The following is a 20,643-nucleotide window of genomic DNA, read 5'->3' on the forward strand; positions in this document are numbered from 1 at the left end:
GCACAGTCTGTGTATAAAGGTCTTTTCTAGGCACTGCTCTCTGTGCATAGACTTAGCCTATGAAATCTGATGCTACCTACTTCACTCTCATAGTTAGTCCCTCAGATACTACAAGATCCCTTTGCATGCTGTAGGTGACTTAATTTTGATTTCTGCTGTGATAGGGGGCTGAATCAGTTCATAAGTTTCAGCTGATAAACTGTATAGACCTGTCGATGATAGAGAAAGGCATACAGCATATATGATACTTGTCTTAGCTGTACTGCTCAACATTTGTTGCTTATAGGTTAATTGTTTATACTCCATATTGGATGGTGTGATTTTAATTGATGTTTAATAATTTATGTTTTAATGGTTTGTTTTTAATTGTAATTTGTTTATTTTTTAAATATATGTATGTATGGCATCAAATTTCTGCCTGTTGTAACGCCGCTTGAGTCTCCTTCAGGGTGAGAAGGATGAGGTATAAATATGGCAAATAAATAAATAATAAATGCAAGATACTGGTGTTTTTTCCGTTTACCTCTTCATAATTTGGGCATGTTATTTCTTAGGGAACAGCGTAACAATCTCTGTGTTATGACAGTTAACTTGGTAAAATGGCCTTTTCTGTTGTGCCACTCACCATCTCTATCCTTAGTAAACAACTTTAGAAATTTTGGATTTTCCCCCCACTGTATCTAGAAAAGTGAGTTTTGCCTTTATTTGTTCTGTAATCTTATGCTATTACACAATGTGGCTATGTGCTCTTTTTAAAAAAAGAGGTTCTCAGTCCTTACTTAATTCTTTGACTTGTGGTATATTCTTACGGTTTCTCTTCCTAGCCAATGGTCGTGTAAAGTTTCGTGTTGAGGGTGAATTTGAAGCTACTTTAACAGTGATAGGAGATGATCCCGATGTCCCATGGCGTCTCCTCAAACTGGAAATTCTTGTTGAAGATAAAGAGACAGGAGGTAAAGCCAAAAGACACTCCATTAACTCTTCCGTTAAAGTGAATTGGGTTTCTTCCAGCCATATTAAATGTTGGTGATGTCTCTCTCAGCATTTTATTCTGTACCTCCAGCTCTGTGTTCTCAAAGTCTCTTCTTCATCAATAGCCACTCTTCAAGCATTAATAAATCCTTGCTGCTTTCTGCTAATGTATTAATCTTTGGAAAAAAAGCTTTTAAGTAGTGTTATGCAATCTTTTAAGATGCATTAAATATTGAGACTTTTTCTTTTGTTTTAATGAAAGATGGCCGAGCCTTAGTTCATAGCATGCAGATCAACTTCATCCACCAATTGGTCCAATCCCGGCTGTTTGCAGATGAGAAACCTCTGCAGGACATGTACAATTGCCTACGTATCCTTTCAAAAATTAGTTCTGAGGATTCCCAGAAGAGCAAAGAGACAAGACAACGGTACTAGAAGGGCTTATTTTTTGTTTTCTTCCATTTACTTGTTTACAAAATGATAGTTTTTACTGATTCCTCTTCACTTTTCTGTCCTGCACCTTATTACAGAGGATCCCCCAAAAATTTGGGAATCTAGGGAATATAGATGTGTTGGGGTTGGTAATGTTGGCAACCATTTTGGATGAGCTTTGGCTTCCTTTGTTTTGGAGGCTCTTGAACTGGGGGAATCAAATCACCACAATTGCAGCTGCTTTGAGCCCATTTCAGAAAAAATAATAATGTGAAAATGGCACAAAATAGTGAAAAATTGCAAGTTTTTACAAAATATATTTTGACAAGTTGGGGGCTTTGTGAGGGCCAAACCTGAGTTTCCAAGGGTGGCATGTGACCCATGGTTCACCTGTTGTTCACTTGCCTGTATTCAATTAGCCCTTTTAGATATTCCAGAAGCTCTGTTGTATGTTGGTCAAGATAAGATGTTTGGTTAACAGAAGCAGTGTACAAAGGTCAGCAAGTCTTGAATGTAATAAACAAATATACGTCCTGTTTAAAGCTGCAACTTTTTTTACAGTATCTACTTAACCCATATCCTTTAGACTCCTTCTGCTTGTCACTACAGTTGGAAGTTTTACGTTCACAAACTTTAATGCTGATTCGAGAACGCTGGGGCGATCTTGTGCAAGAAGAGCGATACCAACCAGGCAAATGTCTATCTCTATCTGTTTGGAAGTAAGTGAAATAATGGATGAGATTTGTGGACGTTTATCTATCTGGCCCAAACAGAAGATCTTGAATGAAACCATAAAGTTTCCATCCACAAAGTCTAGAAATTCATACATTAGCATATATTGAGATGTTCAGGACTTGCCACTCTGGAATTTTGTGGGATTTATTGTTACATTCGGTCCCTTAAAGAAGCCATGCATAATTGTTTGTAGCATGGAAACATTTTCTAATGTTCCTGGTCTTTTAGTAACATCAATCATACAGCCTTAACTCATTTGAGACCTGTTGCCAGTTGCTCAGAGACTGGCACCAGTCAAGGGACCATCACTGGCTTAGCAGATTGAAATCTACCAAGAGTCTTAATTTATGATTTTCTACAATAAACTACAGTATTAGGGCCTTGTATTTCACATCACAAGGTTATAACTTAGTGATATTTTTCTGGACCCTCCAACCTTAGTCAGGTAGCACAGATTGTAGTGATGTGTCATAGTAGCATCCATTAACATGTAAGAGAAGATGCTTATAGTACTGAGTTTGCCTCTGTTCTAACCTCTCTAAAAGGTAAGCAGAAAGGTATAAAGTCCATTTACTGTGGTGTAAGATGCTGAACAATTATTTAAATTTGTGAAAATAAGCACTTGTTGGTATTACTTCATGCACAAAAACAAAGTGCATGCAATATTTATTTGTTTTAGAAATTTATGTCACATTCAGTATAGATATTTCTGTGGCTTACAGAATCAGAAATCAGAACTGCAAATGACACTTAAAATAAAATTAACATGGATTGTAATGTCTGTTTGGATATTTTGTGCTACTTGTTCTTTCAGAAACCTTTATAAAGTTGAGCCGACACCTCTGAATTGAGGCCTTAACCGTTTTGTATTATGGCTTGGTCATTTATTTAGTTGAAAATCTGTTTTGATTATGAAGGCTGTTTAACAAAGGCTATGGCCCACTTTGTGAGGGATGTACTTTAAATCAGTGCTAGACAGTTCTAAGGCTTGTGGGGCAACACTGATCCTCTGCAAGATCTTGAAGGAACTTGCACCCTGCATCCTGCTATGTGACCTCCTGGAATTATTTTAAAACATTTTAAAGTGAAAACACCCCACTGAAGTTATGGGGGAGGATCTCACATTATCTCCAGTGGTGCTATCATAGACTCAGGAGAGAACTTTATTTTAAAACAAATGAACAATTAGAATTTGAATTTAATTTCTGTTCAAATGAAGACTTCTCCAGAGAGAGAGAAACAGTTGGAGGATTATATGGTGAATCGCTTCATATATTCCATAGTTGGTATTGTAGTAATTTTAGTCTATTTTTTTACAGGGGTCCTCCTGCTCTGCTATAAAGTTTCATAATAATTACATAATAGACGTTAGGAGGCCTAGAGAAATTGAAAGGTCTCAGCTTGGTATTGGAAAGACCACAAAGTGGATCCCAGGGAGAGTGATCCATAATGTGAGTCTCATCTCCAAGAAAGTCCTCTCACCAATTCTATGAACAGTATATTGGAAGAAAATATTTGATGTACTCAGCCAACAGAATAGGCAATGGAATTTCATATTAGGGAAAGTTCTTAATAATTTAAGATAACAGATTGCTGTGTGACTTCAAATTTAGATGATCACTTCGTGGGGGAAGTTGAATGATTCTCTAAAGTAGAATGAACAACTAAAAACACTGGATGCGGAAATGGATTTTTTGTTTCCAAATAAAATTCAACTGTTATAATATTAAAGTGTGTCTGTGTTCTGCATAAAAAGTCATTTGAACTGCTAACAGCCTAGCTAACACCCCATTTCTATTTTAAGCCAACAGGTGGTTGGGAGAAAAACAGGAACTGCATCTCTTCATAAGGTCACCATTAAAATAGATGAGAATGATGTTTCAAAACCTTTGCAAATCTCTCATGAACCTCCCCTTCCAGCTTGTGATTCCAAACTAACTGAAAGAGCTATGAAGGTAAATTTCACCAGGTGAACCGGGCATACAAGTGTAATTAACTATTGTTCCTTAATAAATCCCCTCTTAAGCAGTGGAGTGTGTTCTATGTCAAGACTGCCATTTCAGAATTCTGATGTATATTTTCTTTGGACTATTTTAATGAGAACCTCTATTATGCATTTTATAAGTGAAGCAATTGTTAGAATTAGTTCGTTGTTGCAAAACTAGAACTTAAAATCGCTTGAACTATTGTTTATATTCCTGCATTATTTTCTAAGGTTCCAAACTCTTTTTAAATAGGTGATAGGGTGGACAAACAATACCCAGGCAACAAATAACCTAATAGTACATTTTATTATGGCTGCTTTATGGTTTTATGTTTTTGTTGATGTATGATTTTTTTTAAATGAGACTCCTTTCCCCCCTAACGCAGGGGTGTGAAGTGTGTGGCTCTACATGTATACTGGAATCCAACATGCATCAAACTAGGTAGCATGATGTGCACTTTAGGGATGATGGGAGTTGTAGGTTAACAATATGTTTGGAAAGTGCAAGTTTTCCACTGTTCTAAACGCTCCCTATTCAGTCTTTTTATTCTCTTCACTGTAACCTTAACCTCAGAAGGCAGCAGGAAAGGAAGTTGATACCAAGTAGTGAGCTTAATCCAGCAAGCCTCTGTTCATATGAAGGCGGGATGCCAGTGAGAATATTGATACTGGAAAGCAAGGCTGACTATTCCTAGAGTAGTTTGTATTAGAAACTCTGAAAGTGGTACACAGAGAAATGTGATTTTTCTCATCAGAATCAACACCAAGCCTTTGAATTATTGCTGTGAATATTCCCCAACTTGGTGCTGCTCCAACCATGATTATCATCATTCTCAGTCAACAGGCCAGTGGCCGGACTGGCAGAAGGTGATAGCATTTGTAGTATAGCATGTCTAGAGTGGCACCAAGTTGGGGAATCCAGCTGTAGATACTGCACAAAGGATATAGCTAGTTTGAAAGCTGGAGGAAGAGTTTGGAGATAGCTGTTTGAGGCACAGCACATTAATCTGTCCTTTTAGAATACAACCAGGAAATTCCAGCTTCTACTGAAACCCTTAAGTGATCTGGCCAGGTTCATTTTCTGGCAATTTCTAGGATCAAATTGCCGTTAAAGAGAGCTATACTGTTTAGTATCCAAAATAAGTGTTATTTCTCTAAATTGGTGATTCTCAACTTGTGGGTCTCAAGATGTTTTGGCCTTCAACTCCCAGAAATCCTAATTGACTGGGATTTCTGGGAGTTGTAGGCCAAAACACCTGGAGAAAACTACTGCTCTAAATGTGTTGTATACAAAACAACTGGCTGAATTTTAAGAAAGCTCCTCAACACTGGAATATTGTGAAGTGAACCAAGGTGAACGTTGCTCAGATTGTTGTAGCATTTTACAACTTTGCATATGTTTTTTATTTAACACTACGTCTTAAAAATTAATGCTCCAACTCTTATTTTTTAGATAGACCATTTATCGGTAGAGAAGCTTTTGATAGACAGCGTCCATGCAAGAGCTCACCAGAAACTCCAGGAACTGAAAGCCATTCTTAAGAGCTACAATGTCAATGACAATTGTATGTGGTGGTATCTCAATAGCATTGATTACTGGGGTAGGGTGGGGAAGGGAAAGATGTGATTTCTATGTGCCTCCCTTTTTAAAATCTTACTTCCCAGTCATGGAGCATAAATACTGGAGGTATAGGTGTGTGTGTAATAAAATTACCTTGCTACTTTGCTTAATAAGAATTCATTAGTGCACTTTAGAATATGTGCTTCTTTGGATCCATCATTGCCTTCAGTATTTCATGGAAAAGTAATAAAAGATTTCAAAAATCTGAAAGAGGGGCTAAATGAGAGTCTATGTGGTGTAGTGGTTTGGATGTTGGACATAAATTCTGGCAATCAGGGTTCAAGTCCCTGCTCAGCTATGGAAAACCACTGACTTTGGGCAAATTATACTCTTAGCTTCAGAGGAAGGCTGTGGCAAACCCCCTCTGAACAAATGTAAAGAAAACCCTGTGATAGGTTTTGGGTTACCATAAGTCAGAAACAAATTGATGACACATAACAACTAACAACAATGAGTTGAATGGTTAGAGGTTCTACATTTTATGAAGAAAACTGAATAATATGCCCCTTCTGTAGTTAGAACCCCCCTTTCTTTATTTTTGCATATTTTGAGCTTTAGTTAAATTAACTGCAAAAGTGTGTTTATATCACCTAACAGCAAAGGTGGATTTTATATCATTTGATGAATTTTCATTAAACGAAGTATAGTACACTTTGAATTCTGTTTCTGGATCATGCCTTGTCCAGTTTTAGTACTCTTCTCCCTCCGCCCTGCATCACAGTCCACTGTGTGTGAAGCCATTCAGCAGAGAAGATTCAGCAGAGGCTGTAGAAAAGGAAAAAACAGTGATGTCTTCTGCCAAGTCCCTTCTGTCAGTGTTTCTTAGACCTCAAGCCATAGACTGGACTTTATTAAGAGGACACAATAATTCCACTTTGTAGCAATGATAAAGCAAATTGAATATGTGCAAAGCTGTTACTGAGGTAACAAGCTTAGCTGCTTCATATAGCAGATGCTGGTGCTTTTATCTCTGTCCACACCTGCCAAAACCTGCATCCCTCTGCTTTGATAGAGGCTTTCAAAATCAAGGCAATTGTTGTGTATTCTTTTTCGTTCTTTCCCGTAGCTTGTTTTGAAAAACTAGCTTGGCTTTGATCATTAGTGGATACTGATTAATCTCCTCAATTCTTAACTTGTTTATCAACTACTTTATAGTCAGTTTAGTGAATAAGTATTCTATCAAAATGAAATTGATTATGAAAAGAGTGAAGGTAGTAAGAGTGGCTGCTTGTTTAAAAAGAACAAAACAAATTGTCATTATGTTCTTGATGCTCAATGGAAGCTTTATATTGATTGAATGAAAATGCTTTCATCCAGAAGCAATTCCATTGCTAATCTGCAAGCCTCAAAAATTCATTTTTGTTACTGGGGAATGTTTGTCTTGACTGATCAAGTAACATTTGCTATCTTCTTGAATCTTTAGCTTTTATCGAAACGGCTCTGCCAACACTTGTTATCCCTATTCTTGAGCCATGTGGTCGATCTGAATGCCTACATATTTTTGTAGACCTTCATTCTGGGATGTTTCAATTAATGCTTTATGGAATTGGTAAGCAAAGATGAATGAACATTACTTTCACTTCACTGCTTCCTTATGATAATGTATGATGATCTTTAGTAAGGGTTGAATAATTCAACTGATCATAAAGTTAAGATGAAAGAATGTAATCTACTATTAAGGAAGTCTATTGAAAAGAGGGTAAATGCAATCAGTGAGCTGTAGCCATAGATTCTGCATCCATGGATTCTGTTCCAGCTTTAAAATATTTTTTTACTAATCCTAAAGGCAAACTTTGATTTTGCCATTTTATATAAGGAACACCATTTTACTATGGCATTATATATAATGGGACTTTAATATCTAAGCATTTCTAACTACTAAATATAAACTTTTCGGTTTGTTTGCACAAAGATCTAAGTTTCGCTTATATAAATAAATGAGTGAAATTTATATCTCAAAGTAGTAATTAAGTGTTTTTCCTTATAGACCAGCAGACATTAGATGACATGGAGAAGTCTGTCAATGATGATATGAAACGTATTGTTACATGGCTTCAACAACTCAAGTGAGTAAACTGTACTGTTGTGAACTTCCCATGTTTCCCATGCAACTCTTCTGTTTTGTGTTTCATCTTCTGCTCACCCCAGCATTATGCAGTTCCATAATTGTTTTTATAATGTTTCTTTCCTATCTACCCTCTTACGAGGTACAACAACATAACATATTGCTGCATTAGAAAAAAAAACCCTCTGCTTTCCCACATGCAAATATTTTTTTTCAAATTATGTCAGTTTCCCATATCTTTGCTGTTAATTACTAAAGCACCATTGCAACTTTGTCATTCTTTTGATAAGCTCTCTAGATTTTGGAATTATTCAACATGACTAAACTCAAGTTTGATTCAAGGACTGCACTGTAACTATGAGAGAAATGCTGATAGACAATGAAAGAGGGAAATTTGAAGCCTACCTTAGCTGAAGCTGTATGTCCCTCACCTGCCGCTGTTGGGCGTGGATTCAACTCTTGTGGTTTTTAGTGTGTGAGAGGGAGAGAGACAGGTCTCTTAGTGGTGATGCCCACTGCCTTCCACTATTCAGTGCAAGCGGGAAGTAGATGGATTTGGTGGGGAACAAAAACACACACAACATAAGTTGGGCTGCAAACTGCAGCAATGTGACCAGCTCCCCACTAGCCCACCAACTTTGCTTGTGCTTGGTCCCAGCCATCATTCTTATAACCAAATACTTGATTTGAGCAGTTTGCAAGCTCTGTCTCAATCTTATGGCTTTGTGTTAGTATTTAGATAAGGACGACTTAGAGCATTTGACAGGGTCTGTCAGCAAAAGTTCCTGGACAGACCTAGCATTCATGGGGTAAGAGAACAAATCATTGTATGGCTCAGTAACTGATTATGAACAGAGAAAGGAGAATAAATATCTAAAAACCAGATGAGCTCAGTAGCCCTGAGAAACAGCTGCTTTTCGGCATGATTGTTAAGTTAAAGTTTTGTTCCACATGGTTCCAATTAGATCAAACACATGATACAAATCTACAGATCTCAATGTGTTGTATTCTGGTATGTGAATGGTGGTATTCTTGTATGTTCTGGGTTTTTGTCTTTGTTTTTCAATTAAGGTTTTGGCTTGGACAGCAGCGTTGCAAACAATCAATAAAACATTTGCCTACAGTCAGCAGTGAAACACTACAGCTAGCCAATTATACTACTCACCCTGTGGGGAATCTCTCCAATTACAAACTCTTCATCAAACTCACCCGGCTTCCACAGTACTACATTGTAAGTAAAAGTGGGATTTTCACTTGAGCTTTGTCTTGGATTGATGAAAACAATGTTTTGGAGCTGGATTGAGAGAGACTATCTCTTATCTTCCACACAATCACTTTGAGCTGCCAGCAGGTAGCAAACCATTCAATTGGAGAAGCTCTCCATTCCTAGTTTTTAAGAGTCTAGAAATTAACAAATTTTATTTTTATTTCCTAGCAGTTTATCTGGCATTGAAAATAAGAACATTTTTTGAAGAAAGAACTCTGTACTTTGGAATTTTACATATACTGCATTGTATAATTGAATACTGCTAGATATTCAGTTTTGCAGTATTTGTATTATTAAATACAGGAAGCCGTGTGAACTCAAAAATGAAGCCTGTGGGAATCTTTGCCAAAATCAGAAAAAGAAATGTAGAATAGCTGTTTCCTTCAGACCAAAGTTTTTTTCGCCATGATTTAAAATTATAAATGTCTACCTCATATTGGAATGAGTTTGTACTCTACCATTGGCATTAAAATAATTCCAAAATTATGTTAGCCAGAACATTCAAACTTCTTGTGACTTTTGCAGTCATGATATTTCCAGAAGGGTCTTGGTTTTTTGTTTGTTTTTTGTTTTTAGCAGTGGTGCAGTGGGAGTGGGAAAGAGAGTACACATCTCTTCCGGTACTGTCCAACTATCTCAATGTAACATTTTAACCATCTAGGTTGTGGAGATGTTTGATGTTCCCAACAACCCCACACAGCTGGAATACAAATACTACTTCCTTTCTGTGACCTATGCCGAAGGAGATGACAACCCCGCCACTGCCGTTCTGCTGCAGCAATTTAAACCAAATATTGAGGAGCTGGTTTTGGACTCAAAAAGTGGGAAACAAGCAAAAGGTGGAACAAAGCGCAAGGTAATGGATTTTATATCAGGCGCTCAAGTATCTTAATTTGTAACTGAATATTTATTAGTTGGAAGTGAGCTGATAAATCTTGGGGTGTAAAAATGAGCAGTGTCTCATGGCAAAGAGTCAGCCTGCTTAACAGTCCTTTAACTATTTAAGGATATTCATTGAAAAAAAGAGTTTAAAGGATCATAGAGTTGGAAGAGACCACAAGGGTCATTCAGTCCAATAGTAGTATATTCTGATAAGCTATTATTACAAACAATCCCTATAAATTTAAAAACAAGGTTATTCCTCTCAAATATTTTTGCAAGGAATAAATAGAACATGTATTTTAAATACATTTAAAATTGTTTTTATAATGTGCTGTAATGAAATTTTGGATATAGAGCTGTGTAAAAATATTTTAATAAAATAAATGGCATAAGAGGACTTGGTTCACATAGGTGTATGTTCGACACTACAGCCTATAAGTCTGTAAGGAAGACTTAATCGGTAGTTTACATGACACAGATAAGCATCAGGCTATGATCTTTAAGCTTATAATTTTAAACTTATATATGTTTCCCAGCTTTGAGATTACATTTAATTAAAAATGAGATTTTTTTTCTTTTTCTTTTTAGTTGTCTGGTGACTCGTGTCCCACAGAACCCAAGAAACCAAAACGTTCTGGAGAAATGTGTGCCTTCAATAAAGTTCTAGCTCATATTGTAGCCATGTGTGATACAAATATGCCATTTATAGGACTTCGTATGGAGGTAAGTAGAAAAAGTTATTTAAGGATGGGGAGTTGGACTCTGATTAAGCAGAGACTTTGGAAAAAGAAGAAGCTCTGAGTACTCCTAGAATCTCATCACTTCAGATACAGTTTCACTCATCAGCGTGTGGTCTGGGTATATTGCAAGGCATCATAGACATAAAAGATTACCTAAAGCCACAATCCTGTATTCCCTAACTGGGATCAAGCTTCATTGAACTCAGTGAAGCTTCTTGATGGACATGTATCAAACTGCATTTATTGAGCTGTGTGTAAGGCAGTGTGGTGTTGAGTGTGAGACTTGGAGACTGGGAAATCGGGGTTTGAATTTTGGCTTGGCCATGGAAACCCACTGGAATACCTTGGGGAAGTCACTCTCCCAGCCTGAGGAAGGCAAGGGCAACCCCTCTCTGGGTTGTCATAAGTCAGAAATGACTTGAAAACACGTCACCTCCACAACTAATGAAGACTGAGCAGAAGAATGTTAAGTTATCCTAAAATTTCTCTCTGTCAGGTGCTTTTATTTTATTAGCAGTTTGTAGTTTGTTAACATGCTGTTATTTTTAGTTGAAAATTGTTGTATCATGAGAAATAGTACTTACTGTTGATATTTTCTCTTAAAGAAGTGATTTACCATTGCAAAGATAGATTTCTGATGTCCTTTTCATTTGCTTGCTTGCTCTAGTTATCTGCTATGGAGATCCCACACCAAGGAGTCCAGGTTGAAGGAGATGGCTTCAGTCATGCTATTCGTTTATTAAAGTAAATTATTCCACACTTTAATTAATGTGTACAATAATCTGAGTGATGGAAGGGGAAGAAAGTGTTTCATATTCAACACATAGGAGTACAATGTGTAGCTGTAGGTCCATTACCTTGTATTTTTTGATGCGTTTGTACCTATTTTAAGGCATTGGATGTTTGCTTTTTATATGTAAACCGCCCATCAATTTTACCTGCCCACCATCCTTAGATTTGTTACTGGTCTTAAGTCGTATCTTATCTCAAAGCAGCCCTGAGAGATATTTTAGCCAAAATACTGCTTCTTCTTAACTGTTGTGTTTTAGGAGTATTGCCTCCTTCGTTCTGGACTGAGAAAGAACCCCAATAATTGAAAGAGAGTGGGCAGACTTCAGCTTTTTATTTAACTGGCACAAATTATATTGACACAAGCGTGAAGTTTTGAACTATTTACAAGGGAAAGAATGCAATGTAATTTTCAGTTGCGCAAGAGTTATTGTGTGCAGAAACTATGAAAAAAGATGCACCACTCTTGTGTCAGTGGAAAAACAAATGGTGTGTCACTGGTACATTGTTTTCTTTTGTTAATGTTGCATTGGGTTTAGGCCAGTATTTTGTTCTAATACACTCTTTTTTAGGGTTCATGTATGCCTTTAAAATTTCAATTCAAGGACATTTCTGACTATATATCATATACATTATTCTTAAAATACTGAGATAAATATCCTGAGCTGTTTCGTTATGGGGCTGAAATATGCTCACTCCTAGAATTCCTTTCTTATGAACAGAATTCCTCCCTGCAAGGGGACAAGTGAGGAAACCCAGAAGACTCTGGACCGTTCTCTTCTTGATTGCACTTTCCGATTGCAAGGTAGAAATAACCGCACCTGGGTGGCTGAATTGGTATTTGCAAATTGTCCGCTTAGTAGCACTTCTTCCAGGGAACAAGGTTAGTTTCATATTTATATTTCAACTTCCTTTATTTTCATGGTCCATGTTTTGTATGTGAGAATGACTTGACCACTGTCTTTAACTTTGTAGGCCCGACCCGTCATGTTTACTTGACATATGAAAGCCAGTTGTCTGAACCAGTTGGTGGCCGAAAGGTAGTTGAGATGTTCCTCAATGACTGGAATAGCATTGCTCGATTATATGAGTGTGTGTTAGAATTTGCCCGATCGCTGCCAGGTATGTGAAGACATTGTTCTTTGTTCTTTTCTTGATGTGAAAGATGTACCAAAACAATGTATGAATATTTTCCATTTTCTCTCCTATCCCCACCCATTATTTTTATCCCTTTCAGAAATACCCAGTCATCTGAATGTTTTCTCAGAAGTCCGTATTTACAATTATCGGAAGTTAATTCTTTGCTATGGAACAACCAAGGGAAGTTCTGTAAGCAATGGCTTTTACTATTTTCTAAAGTCATACTAATAGCACTGTCTGGTTGTGAGCTTGTGTGTCCATCTCTTTAATATAACCTCAACTAGTTGTAAAGTACATATAATACTAACTTGTATACCAGCTAGTTCACTTTTATGGTATTATGTGTGATGCTGATGATTACAGAAGTGATTATTCTCAATTTTCTTTCGCTTTTTCTCCATTAACTTTTAATTGTCCTTATGCTGTTATTCCAAACCACTTTGGGTGGTATCTAATTGTGTCCGATGAAATAACCTTTTTGCATAGACGATAGGCAGCAATTCTTGTCACTTGAGAAAAAAATCCTAGGCAGTATTTTAAATGCATTTTATTGTGCTCTATGATGTTCCTTTTTACAGGGACTTTAAAATAATAGTTTTGGAAAAAAGAGTAGATTGACTTACTTTCAGATTCCTAAAAAACCCTTAAATCAGAGGTTCCTAAACTTGGGTTCTGGATGTACCTTCAGGCACAAAAAAATATTGCTCTTTAATTCCTCTTTTTAAAAAATTCATGTTAAATTCTAGGGGTTTGTTTTTTTTTGAAGAGTTGTTGTAGTTCTTTCTTCATAGGCTAACTTAGGAGCAGTAAAATAACTAGCAAAATGTTGTGTGTATGCTTTTATGTTCATTTTTTTCTGGGAAAGGTCCTAAAGTGTTTGTCAGATTCTCATGGGACCCACAGTCCAGAAAAGGTTGAGAACCACTGCCTTAACCATCTGTTTTGTGTGTGCATATGCTCATTCACTTTGGAACTGTTGCTTGCTTAGACATCCTTGGACAAGTTTTTCTAAGCATCTTTGTGTTTATAGATCAGCATTCAGTGGAATTCTGCCCACCAAAAATTTCACATATCACTAGGAACAGTTGGACCAAACTCAGGTTGCAGTAACTGTCACAATACCATCCTACATCAGCTCCAGGAAATGTTCAATAAATCACCAAATGTAGTCCACCTATTACAGGTAATTAACTGTTTTTTGTCTCTTTGGCATATTAAATACAAACAAGGATAGAAAGATAACATTCTGTTACTAATCAGCAAAAGTGTGCACAACACTTTTGTCGGATTACAGAAGGACTGTGAGCTCATTTGTTTTCGTTTTTAATATGCTATTAAAAGATCGCTCTTGAACCAAACTTCTTGCATCGTGAAATGATGATTGTAATGTTAAAATCAGAGTAAATAAGCCAGCAGGATCAAATGTGAAAACTATTTGGAAGCAGCATTTATGTTGGTTTGTTTCAAAGTGCTGGATTATATTTGGTTAGCTGCTGTGAAACAACTACTGTTATTTTTACATGCAGGTTCTGTACGATACTCAGGCTCCATTAAATGCGATCAACAAGCTCCCAACTGTGCCAATGCTGGGACTCACACAACGTACCAATACAGCCTACCAGTGTTTCTCAATTCTGCCTCAGTCCCCCACACACATCAGACTGGCCTTTCGGAATATGTACTGCATTGACATTTACTGCCAGAGCCGTGGGGTGGTGGCAATTCGTGATGGAGCCTATAGTCTATTTGACAACAGCAAAATTGTGGAAGGCTTTTATCCTGCCCCAGGACTAAAGGTGACTGTTTTTGTATGTTGATTTACAGTGTAGTAATGAGGTAGTTGTGGGTGAGCGCCTGTTGATATTTCTGAAAGATTTGTTGAAGAGGAAAAAAGGGTGCTTTCAAATAAGACTTCCAAGATAACTAGGAATTTTAAAACTGTGAACTGTCGCTTTCATATATAATGTGATTGTCAGTGGTAAATCCTTCAGCCAACTACCTTTCAGTGTTTTAACAACTGTTGCCCGAGAATATATAGTTCCTTAACCTGAATGCAGGAGTGGCCCATAGTAAAGGTAAAGGTTTTCCCCTGACATGAAGTCCAGTCGTGTCTGACTCTGGGGGTTGGTACTCATCTCCATTTCTAAGCCAAATTGCCGGCGTTGTCCATAGACACCTCCAAGGTCATGTAGCTGGCATGACTACATGAAGCACTATTACCTCCCCACTGGAGTGGTGCCTATTGATCAACTCACATTTGCATGTTTTTGAACTGCTTGGTTGGCAGAAGCTGGAGCTGACAGCGGAAGCTCATGCAGCTCCCCAGATTTGAACCTGCGCCCTTTCGGTCAACAAGCTCACCAGCTCAGCCGTTTAACCCACTGCACCACTGGGGGCTCCCGGAGTGGCCCATAGCTTATAGCAAATAATCATTTTTGTATGTACAGGGTTGCCGGTTCAATTCCTGACTTTGCCAGGTTTTTAAACACTTAGTCATCGAGATTAGATTTGAGTTTTGCTACTGGTTTTGCAGAGTTGATTCAGGCAAAATAAATTATTGGACTGGATTTGCTTTTCTGTACCTATAATATACTGACAGTCTCTTTAATAAAACTGTACTCCTCTTGCAAGTAGAAGTTTTGGATAATATAATGGATTAATTTTTCAGCCTGCTTCCAGGTTGAATACCACTTTTAGTAGAACTAGATTGGTTTATTTCTAAATTTTTGAATTGAAAATAGCTGTTGAAATTTTCAGTGGTTGGTGATTTCTGATTCTGCTGTGAAATAGAATACAGCAGCTTTAATTCTTTTTTGTTATTGTAATTTATTTTTATTTTTATTTTATTTTTGATGTATTTTGTCTTGTATTTTGCATTTTACTGTGTTGTATTGTATTTTAGAAGGGCTTGGCCTTACGTTAGCCGCCCCGAGTCTCCATTGGGGAGATGGTGGCAGGGTATAAATAAAGTTTATTTATTATTATTTTATCTAAGGAGATTTTGCCAAACACCACTATAAATATTCGAAATGCTGACAGAATATTTGAGTGGTATTAGAAAACTTAATATTGTTACTTAAGATTGAATTGGTTTATTATAAACATGATGGAAAAACATCTTGGCTTATACAAGTTTATATCCTATATACACAGACATTCCTGAACATGTTTGTTGACAGCAATCAAGATGCACGAAGACGGTCTGTCAATGAAGATGATAATCCACCATCTCCTATTGGAGGAGACATGATGGATTCATTAATATCACAACTTCAGCCCCAGCAGCAGGTTTGTGTGTGCGCATATATGTGCAGATTTCAAAACTTAACTGCAAATATAGACTAAATATATATATTATTGATGGACTAACCATCTTTTTAGTTAAGCATTCTTGTTTACGTTGTAGCGATTATGGTTATAGTAGCTTAGTTGGCAGGAGACATGGGATTAAGCCCAACATCGTGAAGAGTTTTGGGTGGTAGTGCACAGTTCCAACAGTAGACATCCACCACTGAATACAACTCTTGTTTTACATGTAGAAGAGTGTATGTTTGATGCCTGGCATATTTGAATAGCACAGAACACCCTATCCCACATTGAAACTCCATCAAAACAATGTTCAACAAAAACCAATAAACAAGTAATATTAAAATGGGTGTGACCGGGCTATAAAAAGGGCCGGGCATAGGATAGTGCAAAGCAGCATACCGTAAGGCTAGGGAATTGGATGAAGTGCAGAGAACAGAGTATTATCCCATAGAACCAAGAGGTGAACTTGAGAAAACACTGGATGTCAGGGAGTATGTGGTAAATTGTTTCATGAAGGAATATGAAGTTTTGCAGAAATGAAAGTGTACGCTATGTCCTTGTTATAACTTACAGTTTAACTTAACCAGCTTATAACTAACAGCTTTCTTATTTCAGCAGTCTTCCAAGCAAACGGGAGCACCTGGGGCTTATCCTTTGACATCTCCCCCTACATCTTACCTCAGCACTGTTACCCCGTCACCTTCCATGATGCTCTCCCAATCCCCTGGTAAGATGGCTTTCTAATATACACTGACTGCATTCAGGTGATCATGTCGCTGATTAACGACTTGCAGTATACATTGCCTTGTGTATGTATATATAGCCACTTTGCACCCTTTTGCACAAGTGAACAAAGAGGTCATAATATTTTATTAAGTATTTCCCATTACATCTAAGCCTGGTGGCTTACAAAGAAGCCAGGATGTAAAGCAATCCTTCAAACTTGACTTTCTAATCTGGTTTTTTCAGAGGCCAGGTTTTAAGCATGAATTTTAAACTCATGTCCTTTGTTTAGTCTCTGTCTTGTGTATTTTAATAGGTATTTTATAGAAATTCATTTTAATATGCATTTTTTATAAAACTACATCTTAATATGGATATTTGTGGTATTTTTACAATGTTTATGTGTTTTAATTATTCTGTAACCTGCCTCAAGCCACAAGGTGTGGCGCATAAGAAATAAAATTATTATTATTATTATTATTATTATTATTATTATTAAGTGTAATTTCACAGTTTGGACATAATGGGAAACTAGTTAACTTTCTAGCTTGTTTGTTCACTCAAAAGAAATGAGAATGAGACTTACTGGACCTTGCAGAGTTTGGACTAAATTGTCCTTGGGGTCCCTTCCAACTCTGATTCAGTTTGTAACTTGGCTTACTAAGAGAAATGAGATCATTATTACGCTGCCGTTGAATAAAAGTAGTTAATAGCCTTTAGCATTCCTATTATCATTTATAATAGCCCTCGGTGGTGCAGCATGTTAAACTGCTGAGCTGCTGAACTTGCTGGCCGAAAGGTTGGCAGTTCGAATCCGGAGAGTGGGGTGAGCTCCTGTTGTTAGCCCCAACTTTTGCTAACCTAATAGTTTGAAAACATGTAAGTGTGAGTAGATCAATAGGTACCACTCCGGCGGGAAAGTAACAGCGCTCCATGCAGTCATGCCGGCCACATGACCTTGGAGGTGTCTATGGATAATGCTGGCTCTTTGGCTTAGAAATGGAGAAAAGCACCACACCCCAGAGTTAGACACAACTAGACTTTAGGTTCTTGTGGGTTTTTTCCGGCTATAGGGCCATGTTCGAGAGGCATTTCTCCTGACGTTTCGCCTGCATCTATGGCAAGCATCCTCAGAGGTAGTGAGGTCTGTTGGAATTAGGACAATGGGTTTATATATCTGTGGAATGGCTGGGGTGGGGCAAAGAGCTCTTCTCTGCTGGAGCTAGGTGTGAATGTTTCAACTGACCACCTTCATTAGCATTTGAAGGCCTGCCTGAGCCTGGGAAAAACTTTTGTTGAGAGGTGTTAAGATGTGCCTGGTTGTTTCCTCTCTGCTGTTTTGCTGTTGTAATTTTAGAGTTTTTTAATACCGGTAGCCAGATTTTGTTCATTTTCATGGTCTCTTCCTTTCTGTTGAAATTGTCCACATGCTTGTGGATTTCAATGGCTTCTCTGTGTAGTCTGACATGGTGGTTGTTGGTGTGGTCCAGCATTTCTGTGTTCTCAAATAATACGCTGGAGCCCTCTCAGCCCGGTCATAGCTAACTTCTACATGGAACACTTTGAAAAACAAGCCCTGGAGACAGCAACCAAAAAGCCCACTATATGGTTCACCTTCACCATTTGGAGCCATGGAGAAGAAGAACTCAACTGGTTCCTGGACCATCTTAATAGCATCCACCCAAAAATCCAATTCACAATGGAAAAAGAAAATGAAGGAAGACTGCCTTTTCTAGGTGTCCTAGTTATCCGCAAACCAGATCAACAATTGGGTCACACCGTCTACAGAAAACCCACACACACAGATAGATATCTACATAAAAACTCCAACCATCACCCAAGTCAAAAAAGGAGCACCATTAAAGCCTTGGCAGACCGTGCAAAAAGAATCTGCGAACCCCACCTCCTCCAAGATGAACTGAACCACCTCAACTGGGCTCTCCAGGCCAATGGATACTCCACCTCAGACATCAGAAGAGCTGCAAGACCAAGAACAAGCCATGAGAGTAAAGATGAAGATCCACCCAGAGGAAAAGTGTTCCTGCCATACATCAAGGGAACCACTGACCGCATAGGGAAGCTGATGAGGAAACACAACATACAAACAGTCTACAAACCCACCAAGAAAATCCAACAAATGCTACGTTCAGCAAAGGACAAGAGGGATCCTCTCACCTCTGCAGGAGTCTACCGTGTACCAGGCAGCTGTGGATAAGTCTACATAGGGACCACCAAATGCAGCGCCCAGACACGCATCAAGGAACATGAAAAGCACTGCAGACTACTTCAACCAGAGAAGTCAGCCATAGCAGAGCACCTGATGAACCAGCCTGGACACAGCATATTATTTGAGAACACAGAAATGCTGGACCACACCAACAACCACCATGTCAGACTACACAGAGAAGCCATTGAAATCCACAAGCATGTGGACAATTTCAACAGAAAGGAAGAAACCATGAAAATGAACAAAATCTGGCTACCAGTATTTAAAAAACTCTAAAATTACAACAGCAAAACAGCAGAGAGGAAACAACCAGGCACAGATTAACACCTCTCAACAAAAGTTTTTCCCAGGCTCAGGCAGGCCTTCAAATGCTAATGAAGGTGGTCAGTTGAAACATTCACACCTAGCTCCAGCAGAGAAGAGCTCTTTGCCCCACCCCAGCCATTCCACAGATATATAAACCCATTGTCCTAATTCCAACAGACCTCACTACCTCTGAGGATGCTTGCCATAGATGCAGGCGAAACGTCAGGAGAAATGCGTCTAGAATATGGCCCTGTAGCCCGAAAAAACCCACAAGAACCTAATGATTCCAGCCATGAAAGCCTTCGACAATACATTGAACAACTAGACTTGTCAGGGAAACCTTTACCTTTACTTTTAGCTGTTCTTAAAAACCTGATCTCTGGTTAATGTGAAGGGGAAACCTTTACATTTTATTATCATTGATAATATGTATTCTGTGTTTTTATTAATGACTATCCCTTTGAATCATCTTGACAATTTGCTAAAAGGAAGCAGTGGTGGGGATAATCCTATAATTGCTGTTTGATTGGCATTTTAGGAAATCTTCATGCTGCGAGTTCTCCAAGTGGGGCATTGAGAGCGCCTTCACCAGCATCATTTGGTCCAACCCCTTCTCCTTCATCTCTTGGAATCACCATGGGTCAAAGTGGAAACTTTGCCAGCCCACATGGTAAGCCCCCAAAATGCACAGTTTTGTATTAATAGAAATGAAACACTTTGGATGTATTGCAAAATGAATTTTATTTGTGTCTGGGAAAGGTCACTATTTTTTTCTTGTTTGAGATGCAGATTCTGAAAAATCCTGTTCCTAAGCACACTTGGCTTGACTGCTTAGGTGACTTTCACCTAACTTAGCGAGTTAAAAAAATGGATCAAATAGTCTTGAATTCTTTCGATGTGTATGGTTTCCAAAATCACCTCATTTAGCAGATGCAATTATCATTTCTGCAGAACAAATTCCAAATTCTCATATGGGGACATGAGAGGAGACTCCCACAGGATGGTAAAACATCCGGGCGTCCTCTGGGCAACATCCTTGCAGACGGCCAATTCTCTCACGCCAGAAGAGACTTGCAATTTCTCAAGTCACTCCTGACATGGAAAAAAGCATTATTTTAATTTATGGATCCTATCTCAAATCTATCTAATGGCCAAAGTTTTCTTATGTAAATCTGAAATATGCCATTGAGTGGTAACAAGATCTCCATTGGGGGAAAAAAGTCACAATTGTCGATTTTAGCCCTCATTTAAAGCTTTGTAAACTGAGCCTGAAAAACATTCAGATCAACATTTCAAGTAGTTTTTAAATTGGATAATTTTAACGTGTTTCGTCTTATCATTGCCCTGTTAAGATAATAGAAGTTGTGTCATGATTCTATAGTTGTAGTTCCTTAGAACCTGCATGTTCTCTGTCGGAGAAAGTCACTTCCCAGGTTTTGTCATTTCCATAG

At 38.0% G+C, this 20,643-nt stretch overlaps 1 protein-coding gene across 2 annotated transcripts in view; it reads left to right on the plus strand.

The window, feature by feature from the left end:
* Positions 1–20,643, plus strand: part of MED14 (mediator complex subunit 14) — a 44,202-nt gene that overhangs the window by 13,596 nt on the left and 9,963 nt on the right. Inside the window, exons 6-24 of one of the 2 annotated variants that reach the window (XM_060770189.2) lie at positions 825–953; positions 1,235–1,342; positions 1,991–2,123; positions 3,944–4,094; positions 5,577–5,688; positions 7,168–7,293; positions 7,732–7,810; positions 8,881–9,040; positions 9,738–9,932; positions 10,547–10,681; positions 11,366–11,442; positions 12,210–12,370; positions 12,463–12,609; positions 12,725–12,816; positions 13,658–13,810; positions 14,154–14,423; positions 15,781–15,915; positions 16,552–16,663; positions 19,731–19,862. In XM_060770189.2, the coding sequence (XP_060626172.2) occupies positions 825–953; positions 1,235–1,342; positions 1,991–2,123; positions 3,944–4,094; positions 5,577–5,688; positions 7,168–7,293; positions 7,732–7,810; positions 8,881–9,040; positions 9,738–9,932; positions 10,547–10,681; positions 11,366–11,442; positions 12,210–12,370; positions 12,463–12,609; positions 12,725–12,816; positions 13,658–13,810; positions 14,154–14,423; positions 15,781–15,915; positions 16,552–16,663; positions 19,731–19,862 (2,607 nt within the window). The remainder of the gene's footprint in view (positions 1–824; positions 954–1,234; positions 1,343–1,990; positions 2,124–3,943; positions 4,095–5,576; positions 5,689–7,167; positions 7,294–7,731; positions 7,811–8,880; positions 9,041–9,737; positions 9,933–10,546; positions 10,682–11,365; positions 11,443–12,209; positions 12,371–12,462; positions 12,610–12,724; positions 12,817–13,657; positions 13,811–14,153; positions 14,424–15,780; positions 15,916–16,551; positions 16,664–19,730; positions 19,863–20,643) is intronic. The other variant, XM_060770191.2, reaches the window with a different exon arrangement.

Source organism: Anolis sagrei, chromosome 3 (assembly GCF_037176765.1).
Source record: "Anolis sagrei isolate rAnoSag1 chromosome 3, rAnoSag1.mat, whole genome shotgun sequence".
NCBI lineage: Eukaryota > Metazoa > Chordata > Lepidosauria > Squamata > Dactyloidae > Anolis > Anolis sagrei.